The sequence below is a fragment of the Equus przewalskii genome, chromosome X, assembly GCF_037783145.1.
Source record: "Equus przewalskii isolate Varuska chromosome X, EquPr2, whole genome shotgun sequence".
Taxonomy (NCBI): domain Eukaryota; kingdom Metazoa; phylum Chordata; class Mammalia; order Perissodactyla; family Equidae; genus Equus; species Equus przewalskii.
Window position 1 is genome coordinate 36064005 of NC_091863.1, and position 14058 is coordinate 36078062.

At 44.3% G+C, this 14058-nt stretch overlaps 1 protein-coding gene across 2 annotated transcripts in view; it reads right to left on the reverse strand.

The window, feature by feature from the left end:
* The window catches only part of MAOB (monoamine oxidase B), a 111860-nt gene extending 104374 nt beyond the window's left edge, over positions 1-7486 (reverse strand). The window contains exon 1 of one of the 2 annotated variants that reach the window (XM_008542175.2): positions 7103-7486. In XM_008542175.2, the coding sequence (XP_008540397.1) occupies positions 7103-7148 (46 nt within the window). In that variant the 5' untranslated portion in view covers positions 7149-7486. The remainder of the gene's footprint in view (positions 1-7102) is intronic. The other variant, XM_070606380.1, reaches the window with a different exon arrangement.
* Positions 7487-14058: the final 6572 nt, after the last annotated feature.

Here is a 14058-nt window from a genome sequence, read left to right on the forward strand (position 1 = left end):
ACATGGTAAATGAGATGTAGTAACAGACATGCCCATGGAGCTCTGCTAAGACTATAAGCATAACGGCCATCAAATCCAAAAATGAAACTGAAGTTTGTGGTAGGTCTTACACAGGGTCACATGCAACTGTACACACTTCATTTGTCCCAGGTGCTGACTGATATCTGCCATTATACTATGGCCATGTCACACGTAATAATTTAATATTCACTAATCTTAAATGTTACTTAAACTGTAGAAGCTCTAATTCAATGTACATCAGTCAAGTGTATCTGTGTATATAGTTTGAATCTTGACATGAATAAAAACAGTACTAACATATTAGAATTTGATGATAACATACTAGTTGTCATTATTGATATCTGGAGAAATAACGCTTGACACTGAAACATTATATGGACTTCGATATGTCAATGGAACATGGAAACGCTCCTGAGGTCCAAAATGTTAATGAAGTAAATTAGAACCTAAATTATGTCTTCAAGTCTATAGGATAAATTTGACCCAGACGCCACCCACGTATTTATTGTCAAAAATGCAGGAATCAGGGGCTGGCCCCGTGGCTGAGTGGTTAAGTTCACGCGCTCCGCTGCAGGCGGCCCAGTGTTTCGTTGGTTCGAATCCTGGGCATGGACATGGCACTGCTCATCAAACCACGCTGAGGCAGCATCCCACATGCCACAACTAGAAGGACCCACAACGAAGAATATACAACTATGTACCGGGGGGCTTTGGGGAGAAAAAGGAAAAAAAATAAAATCTTTAAAAAAAAAAAAGCTCCAGTTCAGTGTTTTAAAAAAGAAAAAAAATGCAGGAATCATTAAAACAGTTGCTTTTCAGTTATAAGCTGCAGTATTTGAGAACAAACTTTGATGACATACATATCAATTGCATAAGGTAACCACTTTACTAAAATCCTCTCATTGTATGTGTCTTTGCAGCCATGTGAGTGTGAACAAATGACATCAAACAAATTCTAAGCTATTGTTACAAAGGAAATGGCTGCTTTGATAATGGTCAAAGGTTAAGAGACTGGAACTAGCTGCTCCTGTAATGATATTTTCACTGGGGGCAGAAGAAATTAAACAGGGAAATGAATGCTAAATTGAGTAACAGTGAGGTGATCCTAATATTAACATCTGCCGGGCACCAAATGAATTAGAAGTCTTCATACAGAAGTGTGTTCTACCTTGTTTAGAATTTCTGACATACTTATCTCTTAAATATATATTAAAAATAATTAGGGGCCAGCTCCATGGCCTAGTGGTCAAGTTTGGCGTGCTCCCCTTTGGCAGTCTGGGTTTGGTTCCTGGGCACGGACCTATACCACTCATCAGTGGCCATGCTGAGGCAGTGACCCACATACAAAATAGAGGAAGACTGGCACAGATCTTAGCTCAGGGTGAATCTTCCTCAAGCAAGAACAGGAAGATTGGCAACAGATGTTAGCTCAGGGTGAACCTTCCCCAGGAAAAAATAATTTTAAAAAATAGAGTTTAAGCTTTTTCTTTAAATTTAGCTGCTGGCTCTGTTATATAATCTGAGTTAGTAAATCATATACAAGCCAAGAAAGTAGTGCTGGGAAGCAGCATCCCCAAAACAGGATCATATTCTGTGTGTGTGTGTGTGTGTGTGTTAGTGCATGTACATACACAGCCACCAGCCACTTCCTCAACCCAAAGTTTGGCAGTGGAGTAGCTGGCACCCTGGCACTTCAGACCCACTAGTGGTTAGTGACCATTCTGTCAGCCTGATTAACACTAATAACCAATGTCTACTGTGTGCTTGCCAGATGCTAAGCCTCATTCCAAGCACTTTACATGCATTTTCCCTTTTAATCCTGTCAACCACTTTTTGAAGTAGATACCATTATTATCCCTATTTTCCAGATAAGAAAACTAAAGCACAGAAAGGTTACCAATTTTGCTTAAGGTGGCACAGCTAGTTAGTGGTGGAACCAGGGTAGATACCATGATCTTAACCTCTATGCTCTACCACTGCCCCTGTATGACAGAGAGGACCTCAACACCCAGCCAGAGGAGAAGCAAATTGTTGCCTTGATAATGGCCAAGCCAAGCCTTAAACGTGCCCTGGTGACTTCTGAGGATATACAAGGACGTAGAAATTGTGGCTCTTGTGGCACCTGGCTCTGCCCACATGGCCCACCAAGCAGGCCCCTCCCACCCGTGTGCCCCAGGTATTAGAATCAAGCAGAAAGAACTGGACTTTGCTATTCTAAACCCTCACAGAATTGCTGTGAAAAGTCAAGCTCCTAACACCTTGCCCAGCATGTAGACAGCACTCAATGTGCTAGGTCTTTTCATTATTTATTATTATTAAATAATTCATATCATTAAATAAATAATATTATCATTTATTATTAATACATTTGTTATTTATTGTAATTAAGACAGGAATCAGGTGGCTGAAATGGAGACCAGGTCAGAATCGGAATAACAGCCAGGCTGGGGGTGGTACCGAAATACAGATCTAGAGCTTCTGAAATTTCTCCTGATGAGGAACACAGCGGGTCCCGGAGCCTGGGGTGAACCTGAGCTCCTCAGGGCCCTCGAGGGAGAGAACAAAGGGATGGGGTGGGGCAGGATGAAGCTGGAGCCAGGCAGGTGCCTACCAACGCCTGTGCATATACCTTGCATCCCATCGCCACCTTATAAAAGCTACACAGCAAGAAAAATGATTGGTTGGTGAAGAGGAAGAAGTGATTACATGGAAATGCCTGCTTCTGCTCCCATACACTGAAAAATCCTGGAAGCTAAATAAGAATACATTTTCCAAAAGGCACAAGCTGAAGCCATAATGACCACTGTGTATAGTCCTTCATGTGCATTCTTTCTAATTCTAGTAAAACGCCCCTCTGCCATAAACACATAAGGAGTCTCATTTTAAAGATCAGGCAGCTGAAGAACAGAGAGGTGATGGAACTTTTAAGGTGGCACAATAGGTAAGTGTAGGAAATGGGATACAGAACAAGTCTGTTTGATGCTAAAGTATATGTTGTTTCAACTTTGCCATACTGTCTCTATATCCTCTTCTTAACTGGGAAGTACAAATTCCCAAGAACTTGTATACAATTGTTGTTTAGAACATTCAGGTGGGTTATAGGAGCCCAGGGAAGTTCTCCATCTTTCTTCATCAGAGGAGGAAGCTTTGCTGTTAATACACAGGCCACATCTGCCTACTGCGTCCCTCAACTCATGATCCCTCATGGGTCATCTCTGACACCCCCTGCCCAGGCCAGTCCTGCTGGCCTGCAGCTCACTCTCCCAGCCACATAGATCACCTGCCAGGTGTTGGTTACAATTTGGAAAGCTGGTTCCCACTCTTCCAGGATCTCAGCCCAGGGCCTGCCACCCTCAGAGGGCCAAATTCCTCTCTCAAGCTTAGCAAAAACGTTCTCCTTTCTGCTTGGAGTCTCCCTTTTTTAGCTTTTATTTTGAAGATTGAGCAAGAGCCACTCCAGAACTGAAAAAGATAATTTCCATGGTTCCATCAACCCAAACACTAAAACCGAGAAGCAATGTGATGCTGTCCAGCTCCATGTGGGAAATGCCATTACTCTGCCAAGTCTCCAGAGAGAGACGATTGCCTTGGAATTTTTCAAACATCAAAAAAGAAAGTTATATATTAACCAGCTATACACCCAATACATCTCTGTTTATCCCAAAGAGAGTGATTAAAATTTGCTGACAGCTTTGAAAACTATCAGAGAATTACCAGAATGTCCCAAGGTTAATAATTAACAAAGTTTAAAAATCAGAGTCAAATTCAGACACGTTTAAATGTAAATCCTTGTGTCAGTGACCTACTAATTCTAAACTTCTGATTTTGCTACTTGTCCCATTGTCACTGTGATTAGGCATGAAATGCAAAAGAGTTGGTAGTATAAGGATGTGAATTTCAGGTTCAATTGATTGCTACTTTGTTGGTGTAAAGTTAAAGTTCATTAATCCAATACATTTATCGGGTGCTAACTGGGCCAGGCCGAGCTCTGGAGCTGCGGTTGGGGGTTCTCTGGGGAGGAAAAGAGACACCTCCTCAGGCTCTAGAGGCTTACAGCTTAGTGGAGGAGAAAGATACTGAATAAACAATTACACCAATAAGTGAACAATTAAAAATGAATGGCAAAGGACAAAGTGGCAGAGGAGAGTTAAGCATCTAATCCAATTTGGGGGGACTCGGGAAGGCTGCTCAGAGAAATGACATCTAAGCTAAGATCTGAGCTTCACTAAGTGTTTTTCAGTTTCTCAGTTTCCTCATCTCTCTCATCACTACGGAGAATGACTGAAATATCCCCCTCCTTATGCAGGAGGTAAGTACCCTCTCTTCTAGTTCTATCTCAGACGTCCTCTCCTCTCTACACTCTTGGTTCATTTACTTCAGCGGCTTCAACTAAAACTTCTCTGTCGCTCCATCTGTAGGCTCGACTTCTTCCCTGCATTTCCAACTGCTAGTCTTCTCTGCATGGATATCCTCCCAGCACCTCCAACTCTAGACGTCCCATCTTTCCCCCACACCTGCTCTTCCTCTTCTTCACATCCCTCTTTTGCTAACACCATCACCATATTCCTGTCACTTGACACATGCCGCTTTGTGAATGAAAAATCCTCAGTGGCCATTCATTGACCACAGAGGAAATAAACCTTTTGAGGATGACATACAAGGCTCCCCACAATTCATCTTAGCTGGCCTTTGTAACTTGGTCTCCCACCAGACCCCCAACTCTCCACACTGAAGTTCTTAAGTTTTCCTAATCACACTACTGTGTTTTTTCATATTTGTGATTTTATATAAGCTGTTCCTTAGCTTAATATATTCTTCATTTAGTCTTGTGAATTCATTTTTATCCTTTAAGATTTACTTCAAATGTCACCTCCTCTGTGAAGTCTACTCAGATTTTCTCAGGCAGCGATCGACATTCTCTCCGATCACGTTCTCTAGAACATTGTCCATGCACTACTAAAGCATCTATCACAGTTCATTAGTATTAAATGTTCATTACTCTGCCTCCCACATCAGCTTGTGAGTGCCCCAGGGGCAACAGCCCTGTATAATTCATCTTTTATTCCCTTTGGGATGAGATGTGGGAAAGGAAGTAAATGCTCATTGAATGAATGAATAATGAATTAAGAAATGGACGCCTCTTGTGGCACGTACGCTTTCTACCTTGTATTGTCCTTGTTTGAGTATCCCATCTCCCTTCCTGGATTGACAAACTTTCCAGGGCAAGAACAATGTGATCCATTTTTGCATCCCCTACCACAGCCTTCCCTAATGCCCACTGTTTGAATAAATGAGTAAAACTCTTGAGTAAACCATCAGATCTTGTGAAGCTATTTTCACACACATTGTTTCACTTGCCTTTCACAATGATCTTGTAATCTAGCTATGTCTAATTGATGTTATCCTCATGTAGCAGATAAAGCGACTGAGTCAGGCCTTAGAACCCTGCTTTCTTGGTCTTTAGAACAATGCCTATTCCATGTAACGTTCTTGAGAAAAGGCAGATGGACTCATCAGTCCCATGTTTTGAGAGTTTAGGGGGTAATGTAGTGGTTCACCGCTGCTTGTAAAAACAGCTAAACCCTTATCTACCCCTCCTGTATGAGTCTAACATGAACAATTTGAGTGAGTCTGAAGGTTTGGAGTATGAATCAGAAAGGGCAAAATAAGGGGGAAAAATAGAAGAATCTGAACCCATTGGACATACTTCAGGGGGCCTGGAAGGAAGAAACTTCAGCTTCTGTAAGATGGTGGCCTGTCTGTGCAAGGCAGCATCAAGAAGCACTTAGATGGATATGCTTTTAAGCCCAAGCTCCTTTAAGAGAGAAGATGTCAAAAACAGTGAAAGAAAACGGAATCTATACAGCCTTGGCCCACCTCAGCATGCTGTTGTGCTTATGCATCTATGTAGCTGCAGCACCGGGCACAGAGCCTGGTGTGAGTGAGCTCAGGAGGGCCAGGTGGATAGAAGTGGTAGCCTGGGATCTGACCCAAAGGTGAGAAGGGCTGGAGTGGAAGGAGCAGCACAGGCCCAGGGTCAGCCCTCAACATCCAATGCCTCAGTTTCCTCACCAGGCACAGAAGAGTCAGAGCATTTCTGCCCTGCCTGCCTCACAGGGAGCAAGGCTGACCCCTGCTCCTGAGATCTGGTTAGGGCAAGTCTTAGCCAACATATCCATGGGTTTTGGAGGTGTCCTAACTACTCCTCAAGCACCAGGAGGCTCTGAGAGTTTGATCAAAGCATCCCCAGGAGTCTGTTAAACAGGCTGTTCTGGGAGTATTGCTTATTCCCACTGACCCCATCCCTCCTTCTGACTTCTGTCTTTGGGGCCCTCTGCCACGCGCACAGCTCCCCCTGTGTATGAGAGGGTAGTCTCTGTCCTATCCCTGCCAAATAGGGACTAGGCCAGAGAGCCAAGTTTCTCCACCCTAGCCCTCTGGTCAGCTTGGCCACTACCCTACGCTGGTGCAGGGAGGGAGCAGGGGTGTGGGGAAGAGGGCGGGAGGAGAAAAGGCATTTTCCAAGAAGGCCCTTCAGCCTCAGTAGACCCATGACAATCACGGTACCACAGAGAATCAGGCACAGGTGGCCCCGGGGTCCGACCCCTTCTTTCTGAACCGGGAGCTGTTCAAGGTCGTTTTCCTGGTGCCAGGACAACAGAACGTTGTGATGCATGCCAGCTCCAAGCGAGGATGCGGAGTATCCAGGTCAGGTTGGAGCAAATGACTGACTTTGCTTGGGGCAAATAACTGACCTTTGCGCCAACGCACAGCAGGAGTCTCTTGCCTGCCCACCCCCTTTCCCCTAGCTTGGCAGCCTTCCGGGGGAAAAAGTTCAAAGTCTGGCACCAGACCTTCAACAGATTTCCAGCCCCCAGTTTCTGTCCAGGTGCGCACCAAATCTTTCCCCCAGGGAAGGTTCTGTGCGCGGCTCTCGGGATCCGCTAGATCCTCGCCTTTGCACGGACAATCCGCGGCTACAGGGGGCAGCCCCCGCCCCACGGCCTCCCCCGCGCGCCTCCCGGGGCGGCCGCCTGACCAAGAGCCAGCGGAGGAAGGAGGGCGAGCAGCCGCAACTGACCTGAGATGCCGCCCCCCACCACGACCACGTCGCATTTGCTGCTCATGGCGCTCGCCTTGCTCCGCGCCGCCCCGTGCCTGCTGCTCCGATCTCTGGGTCTCGGCCCCCGCCCGCCGCGCTGCCCCGCGCACTAGCGCCTCCGCGGAGCTGCTTTATCGCCTGCCCAGGACGCTTGGGCGGGGAGCCCCGCCCGCCCGACCGCCGACGCGTGGGCCTAGTGGACGCTCGGCCACCGCCCCCGCCGGCAGCTCCACCGCCCACAGCTGGGGAGGGCGGGCGCCTGGGTGCAGAGGTCACCTGGGCCTCCAAGAGTCTCTCCCCAGGGCCACCACCCCTTGGCCTTCTGCACAGTATTTTCCCATCAGCCCTCCTAGAGAGGTGTTTAGCTTGGAGGCTGGGAGCATGTCTGATTGGGTGTCTTCCTCCAGCACCCCAATTACTCCCTGAAGTGGAGCAATACAGATAACAGCAAACATTAATTGAGTGCTTTCTAGGTACCAGGCACCCCACTAAGGGCTTTATATGCATGATTCCAGTTAAACCTTACAACAACCCATTTTACAGATGAGGAAAGCGAGGTAAAGTCCTTAGTGAGGGTGAAGGCAAGATAAAAAGCCAGAAATAATAATTTTTTTTTAAAAGCCATGAAGATTCTGAGACCCACGTTGATCCACCACACAGTATTGCCGTTATCTTGGCGTATACCTGAGTGGGATTTCCAGCCCCTCTCATCCTCTTTCCAAATACCCACTTCTTTCCCCACTCCTGCTGCTCTTGTGCCCACAATTCACTCAGGCAGGCTCTTCCCTAGTATTGTCAATGCAGCACTTAAAGACGATCATAAATTGCCTCATTTTGCAAGTGACCAAATGAGCCAACTGCTCCTTGTACAACCCTGTGTGTCAGTGGTGGGAGCTGCTGAGGCAGGAACCTGGGAAACTGGTGGTGGCAGGGATGGGCAGGGTGACCTTGGATGGGCAGGGCGCAATTCAGAGCCTCCTTGAAGCAGCAAAAGGAGTTACTTATGCCCTGGGATGTGGGTCTGGGGACCTTGGCTTTGCCAAACATAGGGGTGATTCAACAAGATCAGAGGTGTTTAAGCTGAGGTGGCTCCAAGTAAAACAGAGGTATATTCTTCAGAGCACTGGGAAAGCCACCTCTGAGAACTAAAAGTGGAAAGAAGCAATGCAGGGTGGCTTTTCAGGAAATAATTGTGTGAAATGCTTCTTTTCTGGTTAGGGGAGCTGTGGGCCCAGTGGGGACCTGACTCCAGGTCTAATGAATTGATGAGAGCCTGAAGCAAACCTCCATCTCATCCCACCTGTATGTATCTACCTGCTATCAAAGGATCCTGAGCTCCTGCTGCCCTCCGACTAGAAGAGGGTTTGGGCATGTCTGTGACTGAGAAGTCCCTGGTGGCAGAGAAATTCTTTGTCCAGCTCTGATTTGGATTCTAAAAACATCTTTCTCTCCTGCTTTTGGTATAAAACAGCCCCTGTGCCTGAACCTAGAGCCCATGCCCCCTCTGTCTTGCCCTGCAGACAGCCTATGCTGGCATCCTCTTTGCCAAGCTCTGCCCATCTACCTCCACCCACAGGGCCCTGAAGCTTTGGACTCCTCGGCTGTGGACTTTCTTTCCCCTCACCTAGCCTGCAAGTGACTCACCTAGCCTGCAAGTGAGGTGGGGTGGGATGGGTAGAAAGGATACTTGTGGGATCTGTGTGGGATCTTTTCTGCTTAGCTCTAGCAATGCAAAGTTAGCCAGGGGTCAGGGCATCTAAAGCTTTGAGTCCAATGCAGGCTGACTATCGCTTCTCGATGTCCAACTGGCAACGAGGCCAGGAGAGGAACCACACTTCCACAGTGTCTGTAGAGAAAACTCACTGGTAAACAGCATTTTCCCCAGACAAAGGTAATCAGTTACCTTGTGCTCCATGAGGTCAAAATGCGTTGAATTAGAACTCAGACCTTGACTGTAGGGGAAACAGGAGCCTTTAGAGGGTCTCTGAGACCACCCCTGTCTCCATGTCCAGGCAGTTTCTAGGCCTGTTCAGGGTACTCACTCTCCTAGGTGGAGTAACTCCCAAGGTCCGCCTTCCCCCTCAGCATCATGTGGCCAGGTGAAGCCTCTAGAAGCAGTGCTTCTCAAACTTGAACATGCATATGAATCACCCAGGTCTGGGGTGGGGTCTGAGAAGCTGCATTTTCAACAAGCTCCAAGTGATGCCAGTGTTGCTGGGCTACCAACCACACACCTTGAATACATTCTTCTCTGCTTCAGCAGTCTATTCCTCATCAGTTCCAGAACCAGCTCCATGCTCCAGAGCCCCTCACCTTTGTCAAGGTGATCCTAACGAGAAGGTATCTGATCATTATACAAGGATTTATGGAACATCTGCTATGCTGAGCCCTGGGGAAGAGATGAACAAGACAGAAGCTGCCCCTGCCCTCTTGGGGCTCACACTCGATCAGGAAAGACTTCCAGGAAGAGTGATCACAAGTGTAATTCTGAATGTTTCTCTAGAACATGCAGCAGGACCAGATAACCTAACCCAGGAAATCATGGAGGACTCCCAGGAGGAAATGACTTTTCTGCTGGGACTTGAAGGATGAAGAGGGGTTAATCAACTATTGAAGAAAACAAGCACACCTGGCAGAGTTGGGAGGCAAGCCTGAGACTAGAGCATTGGAAGAACTAGACACCGTCCAGCATACAAAGAACATCATTGACCACCTTTAGGACTTATTACAAATACCGCAAAACTAATAGTGAATAATAAGATAATAAGAGTGAAAAATTAACAATGAATAAGATGATAGGATCATTTATTTTTGTGCGTGTTTGTGTCTTCTCTTCCCAAGAAGAGAATAAATTCCTGCAGAAAGGATCATGCATTGTCTTTTATTCATCCATTCAGGAAGGATTTATTGAGTACCACCTCTGTGACAAGCACTGTGCTCATCATTGGAAATATACCCTTATAAATAAGAAATGATGCTAATCCTAGGATCACCGAATACGAAAACAGACAAGTACAATAAATCTAATTCATGTTCCAATGAAGAAACGCTCAGTACCTGTAACCAAGAAGCACAGAGGAATGCTGTTTGCCTCCAACAGTGTTTATTTGCCTTTCCAACTTGATGAAATCCATGTCTCTTTCATTAATTAAAATGAACTTACTTTCCTTTCATTTTTTTATTAGAAGACTGTCAAAGAGATAAAATTTCCTTATTACTTCTTTCTTGCTGTCCGGCTTTTCATTAACGGATATTTCAGTGAGTCTCTTATAATGCCACAGGAGGTTTCAATAAAGAGAGAGGCTGTGTGGAACAGAGGTCACTAGATATGATCTAAGTTGTACATTTCACTTTTTTTTTTAATGCTGGAAGCTTGACAGGGGATGGAAATTTTGTTTAAAATTAGATTCTTCAGAGGCTACTAGTTTCTTTTTCCCAACTTCTCTCTTATTCTTTTTTTAAAAGTACATTGAGGGATCAAATGATGAAAGGGTCAATCATCAGCCAGGACAGATATTTAAGAATGTTCAGTTGGAAGTGTTATAAGGTCTCTGGTTCTGCCCAGTGAAGTATCCATCATCAGCTTGGATTCTAATCTGTGAGTGTCCAAATCACCTCCTTGGGGACAATGAGAAAGCAGTAGGGGACCTTACAATGGGCCACGACCTTGCTTTTAGCTTCAAGGACTTGCTTAGAGGGGAATCAAGCAGCCCAAGAGTTGGGGGCACCCAGCTTCAATCCAAGTCAAAGCCCTTCCCGGGACATTGGGCTGGAGACTCGAGATCCAATTCAAAAGTCCATAGGCTGGTTTAAGATACCAAAGGAAAGATCTGCCCAGGACCAGGGGACCAGTCAGTAAGTGAATCAAAGTAGAGTTGGCAGGGAATGAGCCAGATGACAGGTAGGTGTTCATGACTCACCTTAACAGGCTGACAGCTATGTGGATGCGCTGAGCTGGCTTATAGAGACAAGGTTGAGATGGAAGAGAAACGACTCTTCCTTCCTAAAGGACCAGAGTATGGCTCTTTCCCCTATGACCTAATGGTCATAGCACAGGCTAGACAGGGACAAAGGGGCACAACACAGAGAGGTGGGCCCCAGATCATGTGGAGTCAGGCAGAGACACCAAGCTACAAAGCTTCAGAAAGATAGAGGTCATACCTAGACACGTTGCAGAGCATGTTGAAGAAAAACAAACCTTATTTGCAGCATAAATACTAAACAAACTGTACCCAAAGTGATTTTTTTGTGATGACTGATGTCCAGACTAGGAACACTTCTACAAATCATAATAAGGGTTCCTAAACAAAGGGTGACATACCAAACAGATGACATGACAAGTACTGTATGGGACACACAGAGGAAGAGCAAACAGTGAAATATTCACCTCAGGAAGAAGAAAAGATTAGAACAGACATTTCCCAAGAACACCAGGTTAAGGGTTTTCACCAATTCTTTTGGGAAGAAGAAATTAGAAATTAATATTAGAACCCCACTGCATACTAATTATTGGTTGTTGAATAGTTATTTTAACTAATTATTTTTATTTATATTATTCTAATTTCATAGTGTGAGGTCACTGATGCAGAATTAGTCCTTTGGTTATCTTTATGTAGTCCTGAGTTAAATAATCACTCCATGTTTTCTTATAAATAGACCTTTGTGTGACATAGACTCCAGATGACAATTGCAACCAAAAGTCTGGTGACTATGGCAATCAGATGAGAACAGCTCCCCTTACAGATGGCTACTGCAACAAGACTTACTCTTGGGCGGGAGGGTTACACATTACAAAATTATGCTAATAGCTGGAGCTTGAGTTGACTGGAACTCTTCTAAGTAATAGAAATCCAGTTTATATGAAATGATTGAAATGAAAGTGTTTAAGAACAAAAATTATTCTTCACTATGGATGTTGTGACTATTAGGAGTTCAAACTATCAACAACTGTAAAACTAAGTGAAGTCAAAAATGGGCATATACTACAAATACCTGAAACGTATTATAAAAGGAGAAAATTTGAACATACTTCTGAAATATAAAATATAATAATATTGTATATAATAATACAAATATATATTACTATATATTAATTAACTAATTATATATTATAATTATAATAATTATATATAATAATATGTATTAAATATATATAACATATTATATGATTAGAGTGTTTATAAGCTCCCATTGAGATCCATTTGTCTGTGGTGGTACAGTCAAGATAGTGGACCAGCAGCTGAGTATGGCTAGTGGTGCAGAGCCTGTTTAGAAGATATATAGCATCATCATGTTTTTTAAGCCAGGTACCCACATCTACAAGGGAAGAAAATATTCTACAAGAGGGGGCAAACTAGAGGCACTACAGGAAGTTACTGTTCTCGGGAACGTAGCAGTATCAGAACTAGATTGAGGTAATTTTCTCCAGGGGTAGAAAGCTGCCTTGTGCCTAAAGGGCATGAAGCCCAGGGTACCGTGTCTAATCCCTCAGGATTGAAGAGTCTGTGCTCACACATCAAGCAAAATCCAAGAGACTGTGTCCCAGTCCGGATTACATGGGAAGCAGACTCTGAGATACAGGTGTTAAATGATACACTGAGGCACATTACAATTTTTCAGGAGTTTATTTGAGCAAACATCATTTGAATGGGGCAGCACCAAACAGGAAGTGGGTAGGAGTCCTCCACAACAGGATCTAGGGGCAAAGCTTTTATAGAGCAGATGCGGAAACAAAGCGAGGAAATTATTTGATTGGCTGTAGCTGAAGCAGTTGGGAAAGTCTAGTCGGCTGTTTGTGATTAGTTGTCCTCAAATTTTGTCTTCTTGAGTATGAATGCATTGACTCCGGCTTAGGTTTCAGTTTGCTTACATAGGCTACCAAGGCATGAGAGCCAATTCAGTCTAATGACCTCCTTGTTTAATTACAGTCAACTCTCCCATATCTGCATGCTGCATCCACAGGTTCAACCAACAGTGGATGGAAAGGCCCACTATTGTTGCATCTGTACTGAACATGTACAGACTTTTTTTCTTGTCATTATTCCCTAAACAATACAGTATAACAACTATTTACATAGCATTTACATTGTATTGGGTATCATAATTAATCTAGAGACAATTTAAAGCATACAGGAGGATGCGCTTAGGTTACATGCAAATACTATGCCATTTTACATAAGGGACGTGTGCATCCTTACATTTTGGTATCTACAGGGAGTCCTGGAACAAATATTCTGTGGATACTAAGGGACGACTGTGCTTTATCCGAGGTTAGTAAGCAGGAGATTTATTAGGGAGTGCTTTCGGGATCCATGCCTGAGGAAGGGAGAGGAAAGAAGCAGGAAGTGAAGAAGCTGAGCTGTGATGCAGTCCCACTGGAAGCCTCAGCCAACTGTGCAGGGAGCTCTCGGACTGAAAGGGCCTTGCAGAGTTGTTCCCCCTTGAAGAAGGGGCCAGGCCTTTGTACTCCTGCCTCAATCCCTCATTGGATATGGGCTGCCTGGCGTAGGTGACATGGCTATCAGCAGCTGAGGCAATCCTCAAAAGGCGTTAACAGATAATTTTATTGGGATTGTGTTAAATTTATAAAATTAACTTGGGAAGAACCAATATTTTTATGATGTTGACTCTTTTTATTCAAGAACATGGAATGTTTTTCCTCTTGTTCAAGTATAATCTTGTGTATTTCCAAACTACTTTGTAATTTTCCTCATATAGGTTTTGGATGTATCTTGTTAATTTTATGCCAGTTATTTTCTTTTACTTATTTATTTTCTATTCTGAATGAGGTCTTTTGTCTCATTATATCTTTGAATATGATACTTTTTTAATGGAGTACTTTCATTTTTGAGTATTTATTTTATAATCTGTTACTTTATTAAAATCTCTTGTCATTTCCAATAGTTTTTCCATTGATTTGAGTTTCACACAAAGGA